This window comes from Podarcis liolepis (assembly GCF_965112155.1).
Source record: "Podarcis liolepis genome assembly, chromosome: 8".
Taxonomy (NCBI): Eukaryota; Metazoa; Chordata; class Lepidosauria; order Squamata; family Lacertidae; genus Podarcis; species Podarcis liolepis.
Genome location: NC_139560.1, coordinates 67,786,824 through 67,807,952, shown reverse-complemented (window position 1 = coordinate 67,807,952; position 21,129 = coordinate 67,786,824). Strand labels below are relative to the sequence as shown.

Sequence of the window (21,129 nt, the reverse complement as noted above, 5' to 3'; positions counted from 1 at the left end):
TCATGTGTTCATACTTTGCCATGTGAACCGGGTCACTGAAAGACCATGGAAATTAACAGGAATAATTGGAATAAATGTTCCAGTTATTTTTCCATGTTGCTGGATTTCAGTCATAACACAATTAGTGCTTTAAAGGGATGTTTTGAATAACAAAAATGGCAAATTCCAGGAATATATTCCTACCTGAATATACAGAATGCTCTGACACCTATCTGTCCTTTTTTTCAGAAACCAACACATTATTTTATATACTGATTATTCCACTCCTAATTGCCTTGGTTGGCATTGCCATCTTTGTGATACTCTATCGCAATAAGGGGAAAGCACTGACAGGTACGTAGCATTTAATTATGTCTTTCTCTATCCGTTGCGAAAGCCATGAGTTCTCTGTGCACTTCCTATTTCAGCCTCCTAATTTGCCTTCATAAAAGCTAGTATATAAATCACCACATTAATCTTTTAAACTGATCTTTAGTGTGCTTTTTGTTTTAGCGAATATGTTGCAACTTTCGCAAATAATACGTTCTGGATCTGAAACACAGAACTCTCATACATGAAATCCCACCCATTTATTTAGACATACTCAGAATGCAAAATGTGCTCATACACCATGGGCACAATCCATCTGGAAGTTACCCTGTGTAAACCCAATGAAATTAACTGGAGTTGTGGAATGGCACTTTTATGTAAGAGCTGCTACTCATACAATTTTCATCCTAGATCCTGAGCACTCAATTGTACACAAGAAATTGCCATGCACACGAGCATCTCTGCCTATTTCTAAGGAGGGAGCACACTGGCCTGTACGTTCCTTTGTACACGTAGGTCTGCTTCCTCCACTGAAAAGAATAAGATGACCTTAACTGAAGAAGTGTGCATGCACACGAAAGCTTATGGGAGCCAGTGTGGTGTAGTGGTTAAGAGCGGTAGACTCGTAATCTGGTGAACCGGGTTCGTGTCTCCGCTCCTCCACATGCAGCTGCTGGGTGACCCTGGGCTAGTCACACTTCTCTGAAATCTCTCAGCCTCACTCACCTCACAGAGTGTTTGTTGTGAGGGAGGGAAAGGAGAATGTTAGCCGCTTTGAGACTCCTTTGGGTAGTGATAAAGCAGGATATCAAATCCAAACTCTTCTTCTTCTTCTACCAAGGGTACCTGAAGAAGTGTCCATGCACACGAAAGCTTATACCAAAAACAAACTTAGCAGGCCTCTAAGGTTCTACTGGACTTTTTAAAAAATATATATTTGAACTCCCTTTGTGCATCATAGCTTGTGCATTTGATAGCAGTTGCTGGATCAGGACTATTAGCTTCCATGGAACTTGCGTATTGGTGTATAATTCATGAGCTGAAATCTGAGCTGGTTTGATTCCATGAACTTCGGTCTAAATGGGCCTAAATCCAAGCGCTTCAACTTTACTGGGTTGTGACTTGGGGGTGCGGCTGCTGAGTCAACTTAAAAGCATGTCAGACTGGTTAAAGTGGTTTTGTGGCCAGCCCTGTAAATTTGTACTACGCTCCAGGAAGAATCCTTTGGATGGACTGGAAAATAACAATGACCCCTGCTGCATAACGAACTCTTTAAAACGTCGGTCAGGTCATGGTCTGGATTCAACCTCTCTATACCTGCCAATTAACATTTGAGACCCATTTTACAGATATTTTACCTTGTTTTCTTGCAATTTTTTGCTATCTGAGACTCAAGGTGCAGAATATTTAGACAATAATTAAACATATACATAGGAGACCTTAAGGGACTGTTGTGAACAGATAGTCTGTTCTTCATAAGAAGCAAGAAGTTGCTACTACTCTAGGAGGTTTATTTCACTGTCATCCTTGATCCTCAGACCCCAAGCAATGCACATAACTCACGGAAACACCATTTCTTTCAATGGAGCCAACGAGACTATTTTAATGGATTTTGTGTGTGTGTGTCTTTCAAGTCTCCCCAGAGCTATATATAATTGTTCCTTTGTCATTTCATGTGATATATCTTGCAACAGACGATCCAACCAATCATTTGCACCCAGTTAGATCATTAACAAGTCAGTCATAGGCGGATGGCACATGAGATGGAACAAAGACACAGTGGATGTAGAATGTTCTATTTTGGGCACAGATGGTCCAAATAGACACACATTCCATTTGGAGAGAGAGAGAGAGAGAGAGAGAGAGAGAGAGAGAGATTGCAATGATTGTTTTAACACACTTTTTCAGTTTTTGATAAAAGTTGGTTTAAAATTAAACAACTTCATCCCACTTTAGTTTAGTGAATTGAATATTGTGGCGTGTAGCCAGACATTGTCAGTCTAAGGTACTAAGGTAGGCCCACTGAAATCCAATGAGATTTGAGTTAGTCAGGACTATTAAGTCCCATTAATTTTAAAAAGTTAAACTAACTGGGTCTGGATCCAGCCCTATACAGTGGTGCCTCGCAAGACGAAATTAATCCGTTCTGCGAGTCTCTTCATCTTGCGGTTTTTTCGTCTTGCGAAGCACGGCTATTAGCGGCTTAGCGGCTATTAACGGCTTAGCGGCTATTAACGGCTTAGCGGCTTTAAGAAAAAGGAAACAAACTCGCAAGACGTTTCGTCTTGCAAAGCAAGCCCATAGGGAAATTCGTCCTTCGGAATGACTAAAAAAACACAAAACCCTTTCGTCTAGTGAGTTTTTCGTCTTGCGAGGCATTCGTCTTGCGGGGCACCACTGTACTTGCTGCCTTGTATTTTTTTTAATGTTTAACCTATTAAGGACACTGACCAGTATTAAATGCACCAGTCTACTGAAATCAGCTGCTTGATGTGCACCCAACTCTTGCGATAGATATTGACTAGACAGTCTAAAAATCAATCAATTTGGACTAAAGTACTTGAACTTGAGATTAGTTAGGATAGATAGATAGATAGATAGATAGATAGATAGACAGACAGACAGACAGACAGATAGATAGATAGATAGATAGATAACTGGTGACAGTATGGGCAGGAATACCAACAGAATTTCCCCATGTACACTGTATGTGGATTGGGCCCCTACACCACCACCACCTATCTATTGACAAGAACTTCTGCTTACAGTATGTACATATATTAACTTAGCCTACCCTACCTCACAGGGCTGTTGAAGATATAAAATGGGGAAGGGGAAGATAATGTACACAAACCTGAGCTCCTGGCTGAAAAAGCAAAATGCAGATATATGCCACAAGTCAACATTTCTACCTCTGACTGCTTAGTAACTGTGATTAAGTGTCTGTAGCAATGGTACTGTAACCTGCCGAGCCCCAAAGCCTTAGTGTGGTCTCTGTGTTTTGGTTTACAACCTTCTTTTTTGGAGAAATGTACGATTGACTTAACTTTTTTTTTTAATGAAAGCTCAGAGTCTGTGGCCCCTGCTAGCATGGGTTCTGCTACATGTGTACCCTCTGTACCTCCATTTCTGCAACTCTGAGTGTGAGAGGTCCTGGACTCTTCCCACACCGTTCAAGTGATAGTTAAATCAATAAACGGTTGGAGTCAATGACACAGATACAACCGTCCGTCCCCCCAACTTGGTAGGAGTCCGGCATGCTAAAGGGTTAAGCATCCCAGCAAAACCAGCTTGAATTGCTGGCTTTTGGGTATGTGGTTCTATCTGTGACTCACTTATAGCGTGCAAAAATATAATTCATTCTTTTCTTTGTTTCCCCCTCCAGCAAATCTACAGTACTGGGCTAATGACATGTGCAAGCAAATGAAAGGGACAAAGGTGAAGTCTTAAGGCTGTACATACTGTGTTACGCTTCGCCGCCGCCTCCTTGCTTTCCTTGGCAGCTGGGGAACCCAAGTGGTGAATTAAGGACATAGGTTTGTCAGCAGCTATTTGGCAGCTGCCAGGCCGCATAAGGAAGGGCAAGAGGGGGGTGGCGAGATTGCAAGGAGCAAAGAACCACAAAGAGGGTCGCCTGGCATTTAGTCGTGGATAGTCAGAGATTAGCCTGTGCAACGGCTCTGAGGCTTCCACACAAGCAAAAGATCACTATTACTAACAGTCTTATTACTGTGGATTTTTCAATGGTTCCTTGGGCTCACAGCCCATACACAGTCCAAAACGTCTGTGACCCAGTGATTATTACATGCTATCTATTTTAAGTTGCAGGGACGTGGGTGGCGCTGTGGGTTAAACCACAGAGCCTAGGACTTTGCCGATCAGAAAGTCAGTGCTTCAAAACCCTGCAACGGGGTGAGCTCCCGTTACTCGGTCCCTGCTCCTGCCAACCTAGCAGTTCGAAAGCACGTCAAAGTGCAAGTAGATAAATAGGTACCACTCCGACGGGAAGGTAAACAGCGTTTCCATGCGCTATTCTGGTTCGCCAGAAGCGGCTTAGTCATGCTGGCCACATGACCCGGAAGCTGTACGCCGGCTCTCTTGGCCAATAAAGCGAGATGAGCACCGCAACCCCAGAGTCGGTCACAACTGGACCTAATGGTCAGGGGTCCCTTTACCTTTACCTTTATTTTAAGTTGTATTTCTTTGTTCAAATGTAGTTATCTCGTACTGCTTTGCTGCTCCTTTCCAATGTTTTCGTGCTGCTGCTTATGTGGCCAAAACAGCAGGCTTGCTGGGGACCTCAGTGTTTATGGAAGCACAGATATCTTTAGATTCAGAGAAGGTCCTTTTGTACTGCTCTGAATTCACCTACCTGGTGTTGGGCGAGAGAACCTGTGCCCCTCCCTAGTTGAGGACGCATGTTAAGGCTCCTCAGCTGCTGGAGGAGAGGCCAGAATAGTTATGGTTGCATTGTAAAACTTCCTTTTTTAAAAGTGCTTTTTCCCTTTGGATTCTACACAGGACTCTCCTCATGGTACATTTGTAAACAGAAGCGTGGCAAGCCCGGCTGGACTTCGGCTATTGGGGGGCACATATTTGCTGGACCTTGACGAATATTCTTTTTCGGAGGATGCATGTTACCCACATGGAGACATCCTGAGCAGGAAAGCAAGCCCTGATGCAATCCGCTGTGAATTGGGAGACGATTTCCCAACGCTGCCTCCCGCAGCTGTTTCTGAAGACGACCAGTTTAGGCAGATACCCACAGAAGATGAGTATACGGACAGAACGACCCAGGGGCCTTGCTATTTTCCTTTACTGAGTAGACCAGAAAGCAAACCTGTGTCGCCGTTCTCAGAGCCACTGGAAGTAGGAGAGAATGACAGCTTGAGTCAGTGCTTCACGGGGACCGAGAGTTTGATAGACTCGGCAAACTGCTGCTGCTCAGACCCTTCATGTGGAATGGACCCTGTTCATGCCCCCTCACACCAATGCCTGCAGAACTCTCATGCCTGCAGTAGCATGGGAGATGCCGATAACCGAGGCATAGTCAGGTGTGCTGCCTGTTGTGTGTCCTGCAGAGAATCTTCCAGCAAAGCTGGCAACACCATGCATTCTTTAAAAGAATGTGGGCCTTCTCCACTGTGCACCTGTTGCTTGGACTCTCCCTCTGTGGATCAGTGTGGTTCAGCAAGCAACAATGGTGTCAGAAGTGATCCATCTGATGGAAACGGCACAAAGGACCATAATGCAAAAAGAGCACCTGAGTCATCGAACGGCAGCACTTCAGATCCCCCAGCAGCATCTGGTAAGCCTACAACAACATGCATGTTGCTTGCATGGCAATTTTTAGGCTGAGTGTGCATCATGTAGCATCAGCATTTCAATCTCATCTGTGAAATCAGGTGTACAAAGGAAAGTGGCTGTGCTGGTCCTGTGGGTTACCCAAGAGGCGAGGTCCAAGTCCGGTCCGTGGTCAAGGTGCAACGTGGAGGCAGTCCATAGTAGCTGGAGCTGGGTGCAGGGCAGGGAGTCAGGTGTAGTTAGGAACAGGCGTGCAAGCTGGGAGCCAGGGCGGGTCAGGAGCTCTGGCAGAAAAGAAGGACAGTGTTCAGACAGGAACTACCAACCAACAATGTTGCTCCCGCAACTTGGGACTGGGGCTGGCCGGCTTTTATCTGCCCCGAGGCATAGGGCGGCCCCGATCCTCTGGTGACTCACCTCTCCTGGCCTGAAGGCAAGCACTCCTCCTGCAGGAACTTAGTTCCCTCCACCTCTCTGCTCTGAGCCTCTGCACCTCAGGAGAGGCTGGAGGGTTACCGGACCCAGAGGCAACCTCAGCTTCCTCTGACGGGGCTGAGAGTGGAGCATCTGCAGGCAATGGGTCCTCCATCACCTCAGGAGCCAGAGCATACTCAGCTGGTGCCTGCACCTGAGGACCCAGCACAGGTGAGGACCCTTCAGGCTCATGCCCCAGCCCCGGCTCAGCTGGTTCTGGAGGCGGGGAATCCTATGCACGCTGGGATCCCTCAGGTTCAGAATCTGAGTCCGAATCCCAGGCCATCACAGTGGCCATCTCTGTTATGTACCTACCTGGGTCATCAACTTTCAAAGCTCTGTAGGAGACATGTGGCAGGCTAGACAGATGTTTAATGTGACCAGACAAAGACATCATTGCGTTCTTACTCATGACGGACACAGGGGCAGCTTTGAAATATGTGTAGCTACTGGAAAGTAACATCCAAATATTAGTAAATCCCCTTAGGCCCCAGGCAGCTGATCTGCTCTTGGTTTTTCCTCCCAAATGTTTCTCAAAATTTTCTGCACAGATCATATTTATGGCAACTAAACAAGAATCATGAATTGGGGGGACCATTTAAGACAGACACTCTTTTAAAAAAAATATTCATTTGAAAGCAGACTCCAGGTGAGCAATGGGAATTAATGTATGGAGTGATCCTGTCCATAAAAGTCCTGCATACCATTATTATTAGAATTCCTGCCCCCCCAGCAGTCCCTTGACTGAAGGGTGAAATCTTTCTCTTTTTCTGGTGTAAAGAAAATTGAAAACAAGAGTGGCCAGCATTGTGCCCATGAACATATTGGCATCCTTGGGAACTTCCCCTGGCACCCCCAGAGCCTTTGTGCCAACCTCACTGCCCCTTTAGATATGTGCGTTACCATTTTTCCTCTTGAAAAGGTACGTAGAGCAAAGGAGGAAGTTGGAAAGAGCAACATGTTTCTCACTTCCTCTTTCACCATTATGTGCTTTTCGAGGCTACTGATCTGAGCCTTGAAAGGCACATAAAGAGGAAAGAGGAAATGGGAAGAGTGCCTCACTTCCTTTTTCAGCGCAATGTGCTTTTCAAGACTGAGATCAGCACCTGAACAACCAAACAGAAAGGGAAGAGGAAAGGGGAGGGTGAGAGGGAAAGCAGAGCAATCTGGGATGCCATAAAGGTCAAGAGAGAGCAAGAATGGAGGGCCAGAGAGAGAAAATATATGCACGTATGCACACAAACACAACATCAGATCCAGTAAAATGGATCCTATTGAAACTGCAGTTTTATTTCACAGGGCAGGTTCCTGCCCAACTCTCATCAGTGATCGTATTTTTCTTTACTGACTGAACTGTAAAAATCAAAGCTTTGGTGTCTTTCAGTGTTCCCATAGTGGAAAAAAGACCATGGATCTGATACAGATTCTTAGGGATTCTGATGATTTTTACAAGAGAACCATTCAAAGCCACCATCAAATGATAGGTTTCCTCTCTGAGTGCCCAGATCTGTGAATTGCTGGAGGGTTTAATTGCCGTTCCTATGTAAATCACCTATAATCCCATGAGTATCCATAGTGTAGGTTGATGATTTTGTGGTTCTAGCAAGGACCAGATCTGTGATTTTATGCAGTTTACCAATGTAAGATTTTAACTGATTATGTTATTGTGTTGTTGTTTTCTGAGACCCCACGTTCTGAGACTCAGGCTATTACATACAAAATCAGGGGGATCCATTTTAATTCTACGGGATCTGGCTTTTACCCAGATGCTATGCTCACATACATTTTCTCTCACTCCTACTCCTAACTTAGTTTGTCAATAAATGTGAAATTCAGGGAGACAAATCACATGAAGGCTGTGCAGTAGGAGCCTTAGATATGTTCAACTCTGAAGTTTCAAAATGGTGCTTGTCCTTGGCTCTATTTTTTTGTTTAAATGCCATACAGAAATGGAGGCAACAAAATGGAACCCCACCTGGGATATGTCATCCAATGCAAATACCTTTATTGGTGCTTCACAAGGCTCCTACAGAGGAGCTGTTCATTTATTCATCCTGATTTGCTTACACAAAGCTTACGCAATAGTTAGACCATGCCAGGCCTTTATTGAGCATTTGTTCCAGTTTGTTTACAGGGTGGTTATATGACAATGAGCATTTGTTCTGATTTGCTTGCAGGGTGTTTACAGGGCATCCTGTTCATCATTTATTTGTTCCACACTTTTCAGTGTGTTTCCCTATCGCTTTCCAGGATGAAATGCATCCGGCTTTTCTTTTCTTTTTAATTTGTTGCCCTAGGGCAGGGGTCTGCAACCCGCGGCTCCGGAGCCGCATGTGGCTCTTTTACACCTTTGCCGCGGCTCCGGCATTGTGCGCCCCGACACTTCCACTGTGGCGGGCACTGTACTGGCTGTGACGTCGCATGGGGGCGGTGCGTGTGTTAGTCACACACCGTCCCGACGTCACCTTCCCACCCGCCCACCCGCTACATTGTAAGGGTCATGTACGCTGGTCACTGCATTGAAAGAGGGCATGTACGCTGGTCACTGTTTTGAAGGAGAGTGAAGAACACACACACACAAAAAGGTAACTTGTTAATTTAACGTTTATTTCTATGAGGAGGAGTAATTCTGAGGGGTCAAACAAAGAAATAATTTTAAAAAGTGACAAAAAAGTTATTTTATAATGACGAGTTTTGCAGCTCCCAGGTTTTTTTCTTCGGAAACAAGTCCAAGTGGCTCTTTTTGTCTTAAAGGTTGCAGACCCCTGCCCTAGGGTGACATAGCCCTCTAATCCACTTTAATGGTGCAAATCTAAAGTTCTGATACACACTTGAATCCCTCCTACAAAACACTGGCAGTCTGGAGGAGCCTAGAGTAAGGCTTGCCCTCCTTATTAATCTTGCAGTTAATTTAAGGGTGATATGAATGAGCCAGGAACTTCTGTTTTTTCCTGAGATTCTGGAAATGGTCTAGACCCAGCACAGTCACATGCTGGTGCCAGTGGTTTCTCCACCCATTTTCTGGCACTCTGCAGCCCTGGCTAGCTAGCTGGCAGGCCAAATGTTATGGTGGCGGTGGAGGGAAAGGAATAAAAAGAAAATCCCTTTACCAATTACAAACTGAGATTTTCAGCTCACCAGATGAAAGCATTAGTCACAGTTGTTGTTTTTTTTCTTCTGTATGTGAACTCTTGAAAAACAAACATAACGTAGTTTGGTACATTATATGCCTTGACAGTTATCCAATGATGCAATGGATTAAAAATGAGTTCTAGGATCCAAAACAGTTTACATACATTTACCTGGAAGTAAGTCCCACTGATTTCAGAGGTTGTAGCTTTAAAGATTTTGCCCTGCTGGTGGTTCAAATCCCCGCAAAGGAGTGAGCTCCCGTTGCTCTGTTCCAGTTCCTGCCAACCTAGCAGTTCGAAAGCATGCCAGTGCGAGTAGATAAATAGGTACCGCTCCGGTGGGAAGGTAAACAGCATTTCCGTGCACTCTGGTTTCCATCACTGTGTCCTGTTGTGCCAGAAGCGTTTTAGTCATGCTGGCCACATGACCCAGAAAGCTGTCTGTGGACAAACGCCAGCTCCTTTGGCCTGAAAGCGAGATGAACACCACAACCCCATAGTCGCCTTTGATTGGACTTAACCATCCAGGGGTCCTGTACCTTTAGTACAAATCTCTTCATAAACTCTGACCCTAACTATTAGAGACAGAAATTATCCATGGATTCATTTCTGATCAGGTACCGCAATCTGTAGCTCACGTCTGGTGCAAGATTCGTTTAGTTAGTTCTTCTACCGCTTTTGTGTTGTTTATCAAAGGCTAGAAAGGAACAGCTGGAAGGACCTCATTTGTGGCATGAAGCATCCAGGCTTCTGGGGACCTGACCTTGGATCCCTCTACACATGTGTGATGCATCTGGTAAACTTGATTGACATCTCCCATGATCCTTAGCATCTTAAAGATGCTCTGTACAGGAGCATGGCTCATAGGAACCTGTAGCCTCTCTGCCCCCTCTGTTCCTCTAAATCAGGGGTGGGAACCCTGTGGCGCACCAGATGTCACCAGACTATAGCTCCTATCATTACTGACCATAGATTACGCTGGCTGAGGATGATGGGAGTTGTAGTCCAATAACATCTGGGAAAAACCACAGCTTTTCCACCCCTGCCTTAAGTAAACAAAGTGAAGACTGCAGAAGTCTGAAGCCTCTAGAGCAGGACTGGGGTGCCCAAAGCTTCCCCCTCCCTCTTGATTTTTTTCTGTATCAGACATTTATCACTGACCTTTAAACTTATCACTTGCCATATAAACATCTGGTCTAATGGATCAACACTAAATGGAAACTTTTGGTTTCAATAGTACAGGTCGCTGCTTGTTCTGGTGCAGCGTAAAACACTCTGTCAGTATCAGTTGCAAAGGCTGTTATCATTGATCTGCGGGAGCTGTACAGCTGCCATCTGAATTAGAGGTTTTCCAGAAACTTGAGTATTCCCTTATGAAAACAGCATTTTAGCTCAAACTGCATTGGCTTGTCCATAGCATTCTCCTTCTGCATCTGTTACTTTGGATCTTGACTGATTGTAAACTCCTGCACTGTAAATTCCTTACAGTGCCCATATATTAATGGGAAAATGTTTGTCTCTCTCTCCTCCTCCTCCTGTTCCAACACCCTCTCTAGGAAATGTGACTGGAAATGGCAACTCTACATTCATTTCAAGCGGGCAAGTGATGAATTTCAAAGGTGAAATCATTGTCGTCTACGTGAGTCAGAATTCCCAAGAAGGGTCTATGTCTCCCGGATCGAGTGACGACAGCCTGGGCAGCCCAGTGCAAGAGGAAAATCTGGACCGCTGCGAGACCTTTGCGGGCAACGCTCGCCAATATAAGGAAAAATGTGCTGAGATGAATTCATATCACAGTGTGGGTGGTGAACCGCCGAGCATTGTGGGAGAGTACAAGAGAACTGCTGGGCCTATAGCTCAAGAAGAGACGCATGAGAGTCAGAACATGAAACTTTTCTATAGTGAGGCCTTGCCGCCCGTGCAAGAGGAGGGAAAGCCAGGGCAGTTTCTAAAGCAACCATTGCACTGATGGAACCAAAGCCTGAATTGCTGGTTTCTGGCGTTTGGTCAAAAGGACACGGTGACTGAATGTGTTCTAGCAAACAGCACCTGGGTAGCAATCTTTTATTCGTTGTCGCCGTCAGAACGTTGTGGCTGACAGATGAGAAGCAGGGTCTTTTCTGGATGACGATCCCTCTGCTATAAAAGGAAGCAGGAAACTTCAGTACGCTTTGGTGCTATAGGGTACGTCTCTCACAACAAGCTGAATATTTCAGGATTCAGGCGCAAGAGGCATTGCTGCTGTTCCAAATCCCCAAATGCCACGGGAAATAAGCTCCCAAGCATCTTGTACATATCGCCAAACCTCTCTAGTCTTGCATTTTGTTAGAACGGTAGACCGGCTGTTAGGGAGAAATTCGGTTCAGTTTGCTTTTAAAGTTGAATTCATCAAATTTGCACTTTCCGGAACAATAGGAGAACCAAGACCCAGCCGTCTTTCAAAATCCGCACTTACCTAAATGGTGTACTTCATTTCTCCAACCAAATGTTTACAAAAATGCATATCTTAGCGGGGGAAATGTATAGAAATAAATACCTTTGTGCGGAAGCATATAAAAATGCACAATAGCAGGAGAAACAGATTGCAAAAATGGGCAGATTAGTCAAAACAGCAGAGAAAAATGTCTTTATTAGGAGATTGCACTAAAATGCTGAAGAATCTTTATAGGTTTTTTTTTGTAAAATCACGAATTGCTGCATAAATGTGGAGAACTGAATTTAAGACTGGAGAGATGATGACCTCAGAGAACTGCAACTGACAGACCCTTCCGTCTCTTAAACAGGAGTCATGTTTTTCCCCCATTTGCTAAGGCTTGAGGTTAACCTTAGCTATGGAAAAGACGCCACTGGTTTCGTTGTCCCCCATGCTTCAGACAGGTTTTCTTATTTAAATGTCTATTCACCACCTTGTCCTTTAAAAGCAAATCCAGTTTCTAAAGGGGTTTGCAAGAGCTACTCTGGGTCTAGGCTTGGTTGGCTTTGGGCTATTGCAGGCTCCTGCCAATCACTGCTCTGTTCAGCTGGTTTCTGGTGCAAACGTACAGTACCATGAGCTCAGCCTTGGAGAAGACTGGTTTGTTTGAGCAGAACATAATGGTTTTTTCCCCCAAAACAGCTCCACTGCTCAATATTTCATTTGCTGCATAGCCTCCGATTCTGAATTTTAAAATGTTAAACATCGTTTTAGCACAGACTGTCAGCCATAGTTTATTTGTAGCTAATATTGTTCCATCAAGTTTGATGGGTGGGGCGCAAAAATAACCAAGGAAGGGGGTTACCAGCTGCATTTGACTTCGACTCCTCCTCTTCCCAAGCCTTGGTTGTTTTTAAATTCCCACTAGCCTTTTCCTTGCCCCAGTTCCTTTCTGAATGCTTGTGGGTGTCATGTTGCTGGGTCCAGTAACAATCAACAAGAATGAGGAAACATTTTATAAAAAGAGATTTATTTCAGACCCTCCAAGATAGTGACGTCCTGTTCCATAATAATAATAGTAATTATTGTTGTTGTTGCTGTTATTGTTAATATTCTGCCCATCTGAGTGGATTGCCCCAGCCACTCTGGGTGGCTTCCAACATATATAAAACATAATAAAACATTGCACATTAAAAAGCTTCCCTATACAGAGCTGCCTTCAAATGTCTCCTAAAGATGTCATCTCCTTGGCATCTGATGGGAGGGTGTTCCACAGGGCGGGTGCCACTACTGAGAAGGCTCTGTGCCTGGCTCCCTATAGCTTCACGTCTCACAGTGAGGGAGCTGCCAGAAGGCCCTTGGAGTCAGATCTCAGTGTTTAGGCTAAATGTTGAGTGTGGAAATGCTCCTTCAGGTATTATCCCTGCTTCCTTTCAGATACACACACACACACACACACACACACACACACACACAGCTGTGCCATGGTGCTCAGCAGCCTTACGCACAGCCTCACCTGCTAGCAAACCACCCAACACTCATCAAATCCCTACCACTATCCTGTTATACCAGGTGGCTTCCAACAAATATAAAAACATAATGAAACATTAAACATTAAACATTTAAAAACCTCCCTATACAGGGTTGCCTTCAGATGTCTTCTAAAAGTTGTATAGTTACTTATCTCCTTGGCTTGTGGGTCACATAACTCCATACCCTCCAACATTTCACCGATGAAAACAGGGATGTCCTAAGCAGGAGATTACGTGATTGTGTAGATTACGGATTACCGAACGGTTTATGTAAATCCAGGATCGGCCCTGGGAAATGGGGAAACTTGGAGGGTCTATTATTCAGAGGAGCCTCTCAAGTCCCTGTGCAAGAACTTCAAACTAAAGGAACTGCCCATATTACAGGACTCAAATCGCCCTGACCTTAACAGGGAGAAGGAAGACTTTTCTGCCAAGACTGGGTCCACCGGCTGCGTAAAGTAAACCCTTCCATTGCAGACTCTCATCAGTCAGGAGCAAAAATGCTCACAAGACTACTCACATTGCCCTCTGCTGGCCTTCTTCTTCTCAGCTGACGCAGCTGACTCATCACCATGCACTTTAATGCCCTAAAAAGAGGGAGGGAATGGGCCTCTCTTCATCCCTCCCTCCTATTCATGTGAATATGAGACAGCGGCATTAGGTACTGAAGAAGGAAAATATGCCTTGCTGAGGGCATGGGTATCTGTGGCATGACAAGGTTATATTTGGAGTTTAAGAATCATTTTGAGAGATAAAACCTAGGTTATATATGATGATACCCTTACGGATCTCAACACAAGAAGCATTTCATAGGAAAGAGGTGATGGGTGAAGAGAAATGGTTAGCCTATCAATAATTATTAGAGAGGAAACTATGCCTTGCTTCACAACATTTCAAGAAGAGGAGTTTATAATACTGTTTTCATAGAATCACAGAGCTGGCAGGGACACCAAGGGTCATCTAGAACAACCCCCTGAAATGTAGGGATCCTCCCGGGGGGGGGGGGGCCTTGAACCGCCAACCTTCTGGTTAACAGCCAGAGGCACTGACCCAAAAAGCATGCTGAATCGCCTCTCTGTGTTTTCGTTGACCTACTTGTTCCCTGCAAAAGATGGAGATGGTATATTTGGGGACTTCTGGGGGGGGAGAGAAGGTGAAATTCTAAGGATTTTCAGTTTTCTAAGAATTGATGCTTTTGAATTATGGTTCTGGAGGAGACTCTTGAGAGTCCCATGGACTGCAAGAAGATCAAACCTATCCATTCTGAAGTAAATCAGCCCTGAGTGTTCACTGGAAGGACAGATCCTGAAGCTGAGGCTCCAATACTCTGGGCCACCTCATGAGAAGAAAAGACTCCCTGGAAAAGACCCTATGTTGGGAAAGATTGAGGGCACAAGGAGAAGGGGACGACAGAGGATGAGATGGTTGGACAGTGTTCTCGAAGCCAGAAGTGCCTGGCGTGCTCTGGTCCATGGGGTCACGAAGAGTCGGACCCGACTAAACGACTAAACAACAACAACAATGATGTGGCCAAAAACATTGTCCTTTCTTCTTCTTCGTCTTCTTCTTCACTAAAAATGGAAAAAAGTAAGCACCACCTAGTTTCTTTCCCTGTTCCTCATCTTTCCAATGAACTTGTGCATTTCTCACACGGATGGAGGCAGAAACGAGTAATAGCTAGTGATACCTGCAGAGATGGGGCCTCAGCCGCTACATTTTTTTCTGTCTCAGGAAACTTGTGCCACATGAAACTTCCAAGCACATGGGAGTGCTGCTTTTGAATGTTAGCTCCTCTCATGCTCCATCTTTAAATTTAGCAGATGTAAACTGCCAGGGGTGGGGGGTGGGGGCAGGGCGGAATTAAATTCTGTTTGAATTTAAAAGCCTACTTCCCTACTTTTCACTTTCTAAAAGAATCTGTGAATCAAGACACAGCCATCCTTTGAAATTCAGGCTTATCCAAATTTTGCAATGCAACGCTCCGGGCACAAGAATACATATACTAGGGCTAAAGTCTGTGTATAGTTGCATATATTACAGGAAAGAACACGCAAAGTGCCTACTTCGTAAAAATGCATATATTGGGGAGTACTGCATACAAAAATGTGTATATGAAGAGAAATTCACACTAAGATGCTGATAATTTTTCTCAATTTGCATCTTTGAAACTTTGTGTTAAAAAAGGAATTAAAAAGTGTTCAAACACAGACCCCACCCTTTTTAAAAAAAACTATCATCGTCAAAGAGGTTGGGCTCAATTGATGCTCAGATTGGGATCTCTATCTGAACATTATGGGAAAGGTTGAGACAAAGCACAGTGCAGAAAACAGTGCTCAGTTTTACAACCTTTTGCTTTAACAAATGGAAGGCGCTTGGAACTGGATTGGGGGGGGGCTGGATTTGTTTAGCATCGAACTCAGTGATTATGCAAAGCAGTGCTTTGATTTGCTTTGCTGAGACAGGCTGGCATGGGTTTTGTTTTAGAAGTTCCTGGTCCACATTTACTGCGTGCACAAAAACGCCTTAAGACCTCTCTCTGAAAAAAAATCTCTGTGAAAAAGGCTGTAAAAACAGAAAGGCAGCCCTAAGCGCTCATCTGTCTTTAACACCAGATGGTATGAGCTCATCTACTCCTCAGCAGCAGAAGAAAAGCAAACGTTGTTGTTGTTGTTTTAATTACCACTTGATGCAGGAACGGTGCACTGTAGTGGATCACCTTTATTTTCTCATCCAATCCCTGTAAACGTAAGAAGAGCCCTGCTGGATTGGACCAAAGACCCATCTATTTTTAAATTTTGTTTCACAAAATTTGTATTATATATTGCTTGATTGTAATAAACAAAACCTGCAAGCATTGCCCTCCCCCTGCCTACTCCAGCATCCTGTTCTAACACAGCCAACCAGATGCTTATGGGAAATATACAAATAAGGATGCGAGCACAACAGCACTTTCCACTCTTGTGATTCCCAGCACACTGCCTCAGATCCCGGAGGGAACATATAGGCATCATGAAAATTAGCCACTATAATCCTCTTTGCCTAACCCTGTTTTAAAGCCATCCAGATTAGCGGGTGCTATGCACTGAGCACAATCCTCCATTGTCTCCCAAGACAGACAGATGCCAACAATAACAACTACACCTTGTGGGAGAGAATTACTGTATTTTTCGCTTTATAAGACGCACCAGACCACAAGATGCACCTAGTTTTTGGAGGAGGAAAACAAGAAAAAAAATATTCTGAATCTCAGAAGCCAGAACAGCAAGAGGGATCGCTGCGCAGTGAAAGCAGCAATCCCTCTTGCTGTTCTGGCTTCTGGGATAGCTGTGCAGCCTGCATTCACTCCATAAGACACACACACATTTCCCCTCACTTTTTAGGAGGGGAAAAGTGAGTCTTATAGAGCAAAAAATATGGTACTTTTTTTTTTTTTAGTGATGCACTGTGCGAATAAGCACTTTCTTTTGTCTGCCTTAGTTCTTTCAACATCCAGCTGCATTGGATGACCCTATGCAGTGCTATTTTTCTAGAAAAAGGGGTGCCTGAACTCACCATGAACGTCTCCCTTGTTCTCTTTTAATGGCAATGGCACCCACCTGAGGTGTGACGGAACTGAGTTCCTGTGAGTTCTAGCAGGGGGAAAAGCCCCGACCCTAGGTTCTACTATTTGGAGGAGGAAAAACTTCCCTCTACACACTTTTCTACACTATTCATAATTTTTATACACTTCTCTCATGTTTGCTGTACAGTGAGCAAATAAATCACTCATGAGCAAATGCATTTTAATAAAGCAGATGACTTCATGAATCTTTCGAAGCGTTCTTTAAGTTGGGGAGAAGAAATGAAAAGCACTTATACAATTTCCAACGACATCTGGATGAATGCAAATGACTAACATGCCAAAAGCTATAACGATGAGCTGGAGTTTGGTACCTCACTGGGATTACATCTGTGTCCCAGTTACCTCAGGAATGCGGCCACGGCATGCACCATTTAAAACCATGTATGTTAGTGGAACATCTGCCGTATCTTTCATCTGCTGCAGAGCTCAGGAGACGCCTTTTCTGCACTCCACAACCTTCGGCTGGATACTGCAACTGGCCTGAACTGCCTAAACTTTTTCCTAGCAGAACTTATCTGCCTGGTTTCTAGCACCTACGCCCGATTCTCTTCAAAAACCAAGTATGAATTTCACAAATGAATTTGGAACAAAATTACACCCATGGGAGCAAAAGGTGTGTGCTTTTGCAAATAGTTTCAAGAACTCAGACAACTGTGAGAAAGAGTCCCGTCATGTTGAGCACCTCGCTGTTATTGAATTATACCTTTTATTTGTTGTGTACTTGAAGTTACCTTTAAGCCTCTATGAGTGCCTCTAAGTATGTACAGAGTGTCTTTCCTTCAGTCACACATAACTGCAATTCAGTGTTGTGCAAATAATCCCATGACCACCACCAGGAGTAAACAATCAACATCTCTGTGGCGGTGGGAAGAGACCTTTCTCAGGGCATCTTGGAACCTGGCAGCACCGCTGATAATGCAGAATGTTGCAAACCCTCATTGGAACATGCAAAAGGTGGATCCACTGCTTTTCCCATGTAAATAAAATACAATTGCACTCTTGGCATTGCCAAGCTGGGCATGAGGGAGAAATGTGGTTCAAATTTTAACGAAAAACTACCTAATCCACATTTTCCAATACCATGAAGAAACTAAACTGACTTTTCACACTTCTCAGAGCCATAGGCATCATCTCTGGGGGGCCCTGGGTGCCAAGGTACCCACAAATAATTTACTGTGAGTGCCCAGCTGGACGACCCAATATGGTGCACGCAAAATGTCATATGGTATGCCAAATGATGACTGGGCTCATCACAGCCACAGGAGAGTCTCACAGGGCCCATCACGCCCTCCAAAAACGCACCACTGGTCCCACCACACCATGTGACATCATGCGCACAACACAAACGATGTCACATACATGTGCCAGGTACCCACTTACTCAGATGCAAACTCCTTTTTCCTGTTAGTAAGGCTTGTTTTCTGAGAAAATATGCAGGCTATTTGGATAAAATCGCATCACATTTACAGTGGTACCCCGCAAGACGAATGCCTCGCAAGACGGAAAACCCGCAAGACGAAAGGGTTTTCTGTTTTGGAGGCGCTTCGCAAGACGGATTTCCCTATGGGCTTGCTTCGCAAGACGAAAGCCCATAGGGAAATCTCCGGGGACCTGTTTTAAATTGCTGGCGGTCGGGAGCAAAGACTTTCGCCCACAGCCAGCCTTCAGAAGAGGTCCTGGACCTCTTCTGAAGGCCGGCGGGGGGCAAAAGTCTTTGCTCCCCCCCGCCTGCCTTCCCGGGACAGCGGAGACTTCTCCGCTGCCCCGGGCGATCTTAAAATGCTGGCGGGCGGGAGCGAAGCGTTCGCTGCCGCCCGCCAGCATTTTAAAATCTCCCCGGGACAGCAGAGACTTCGCTCCCGCCCGCCAGCATTTTAAAATCGCCCCGGGACAGCAGGGGCTTTTAAAATGCTGGCGGTCGGCAGCAAAGCCCTCCTGTCCCCGGAGCTTGCGGGGCGGGAGGTGCAAAGAAGGGCTTTTCTTCCCACCACCAGCCTTCAGAACAGCCTTCTGAAGGCTGGGGGTGGGAAGAAAAGCCCTTGTCCCCCCCCCCAGCCTTCAGAAGAGGTCGAGGGACAGACTGTCCCCGGACCTGGTCTGAAGGCGGTTTCCCTAGGAACGCATTAATTGATTTTCAATGCATTCCTATGGGAAACCGTGCTTCGCAAGACGAAAAACTCGCAAGAAGAAAAAACTTGCGGAACGAATTAATTTCGTCTTGCGAGGCACCACTGTACTTGGGAGTAGTGATGGGTGGGCGGGTGCATTTTGGCTTCTATTTGCACCGTGATCATTGGAGTGCAATTCTAAGCACACTTACTTACTTAGTAGCAAGTGCTACTAAACACAATGAGACTTCAACTACTTATACACAGGCTTGCACTGTAAAGGAATATACATAAATGAACATACAAGTCCTGTTGACCCATATGGAAGTTATTTCCAAGATATTCAGGACTGCAGTCACAATGATCCACTCCCCCCCCCCCTTGCTTTCGTTGGCTGAGATTTTGGTTGTGGACTTCAAACTAAGTACTGAGCTCTGAGTTTCACTTTCATTTCACATTTACCACAGCAGTTTAGTTTTAAGTTTCATTTCTCTTTCACTGTGTAGTCTCCTCCCATCTTTCCCTTATTGATTCCCTATCAATCTCCACCCTTTCCTCTTCAGTTGAGGTGACAGGAACTGGGCACAGTATTCCAAATGGCATTATAATATTGGCAGTCTATTCTTTTCCTACATGGGGAATAAGCCCTATTAAACTCACTGGATATTATTTCTGGGTAGACAGGCTGATATAGGACTGCACTACTAAGAGAACATTTCCACACAAAAAAGAACATCCCCTCATGAGGTTGTGCATTTATTGTTTGTCATCATGAGCCATTTGCTTTACAAGATAGGACCACCTTGGTTGTTCAAAACCAAAGATACACTTCTTGGGGTGTGTAATCCTGTGGATTTAGATAGGGGAAAGCCTGACGGAATTTGTTAATATCCTTATAAGCACCATCCATATGCCCTTGTTTTCCCCACAAAGAACAGGTTCAACAAGTCCCTTCCAAAAGAGGCTTACAATCTAAATATAAGACACAGGAAACCAGCAGAGGGCAGGAAGGGAAACAGGAAGCAGTATTGAACATGGGAAGCTAACAAACATCCGAGGAAGCATAAACAGGATCAGGCTTTTAAGTGGAAGGTTTTTTTTGTCGAGATCCAATGCACAGAGTTTAGTGCTGAAATCTGATAACAGTTTTCATAAAACATAGGCGCCGATTGCTGCAATTATTAGGCGTGACCTGATCCGTTCTCTTTGTGTTTCTTAAAATGATGTGGAATAAACACCCTTGCAGCGAACTCCTGTACACGCCCAATACATTTTGGCACCCGAGGCGAACCACAAATGGGGTCCCCCCCCATCCCACCTGAGAAGAAGGGGTGAGTGAAGTTCTACATCAGGAACAAGTGGAGAGAGGGGAGATAAAGATCTGCATCAGGAATAAGGGTGGGAGAAGACCAGCAGCACCTCATATTCATCCAGAGGCAGTAATATTCTGTGATGAACAGTGGTATATAAATTAAATAAATAAACAAAGAAGTAAATAAAAATTAGGAGAGGATGCTGAGGGGACAGATCCAGCTCTAAAGAGCAAGTCACAGCTGTCACCTCCACCATGACAGTAGCAGCAGCAGCATCCCTTGCCAGCGCCTTTTCAGTACTGGCCCCAACTTGGTGGAACGCTCTGTCACAAGAGACTAGGGCCCTGCTGGACCTGACATCTTTCCATGGGGCCTGCAAGACAGAGCTGTTCCACCTGGCCTTTGGTTTGGACTCAGTCTGACCCTTATGTTTCCCTCCCCTTATGGTTTTCACTTTTAAAATGAGGCTGCATTTTTAATTGCATTTTAAACTGTATTTTAATTTTCTTTTCTTTTCTTATGCTTTTATTGAAATGTTTTTGGTGTTAGCCGCCCTGAGCCCGGCTCTGGCTGGGGAGGGCAGGGTATAATTAAAATTTATTAGTAGTAGTATTAAAGGCTGAATCTGCTGCCCCTGTGACTCCTGCTGCAGTTGCCTCACTTTGTCTCATGGGTGGGCCGCCCGGATTACCCACCCACTTAGACACATACCAGGTTCGACATTTTTGTGCAGCAACACCCTGCCATCTCTGTCCGCCCCTACGGAAGCCATGCAAGCGCTGGTTCGATAGCGCGGCAATCCTCTCTCCCGGGGTCTCCTCTTAGCAGGCGGGGTCAGACGGAATCGTCACGGCGCTAGGCTACGCGATTCGCGAGGCGGCCCTCCGATTGGCCGCGGGGCGGGGAAGGTTCTGCTTCTATTC

The 21,129-nt window shown here is 45.0% G+C and overlaps 1 protein-coding gene across 1 annotated transcript in view; it reads left to right on the top strand.

Annotated features, from left to right (window-relative positions):
• The window catches only part of TNFRSF11A (TNF receptor superfamily member 11a), a 46,103-nt gene extending 29,303 nt beyond the window's left edge, over positions 1-16,800 (top strand). Inside the window, exons 7-10 of the mRNA XM_083519355.1 lie at positions 229-333; positions 3,695-3,747; positions 4,831-5,617; positions 10,775-16,800. Of these exons, the coding sequence (XP_083375481.1) occupies positions 229-333; positions 3,695-3,747; positions 4,831-5,617; positions 10,775-11,187 (1,358 nt within the window). The 3' untranslated portion in view covers positions 11,188-16,800. The remainder of the gene's footprint in view (positions 1-228; positions 334-3,694; positions 3,748-4,830; positions 5,618-10,774) is intronic.
• The last annotated feature ends 4,329 nt before the right edge of the window (positions 16,801-21,129 follow it).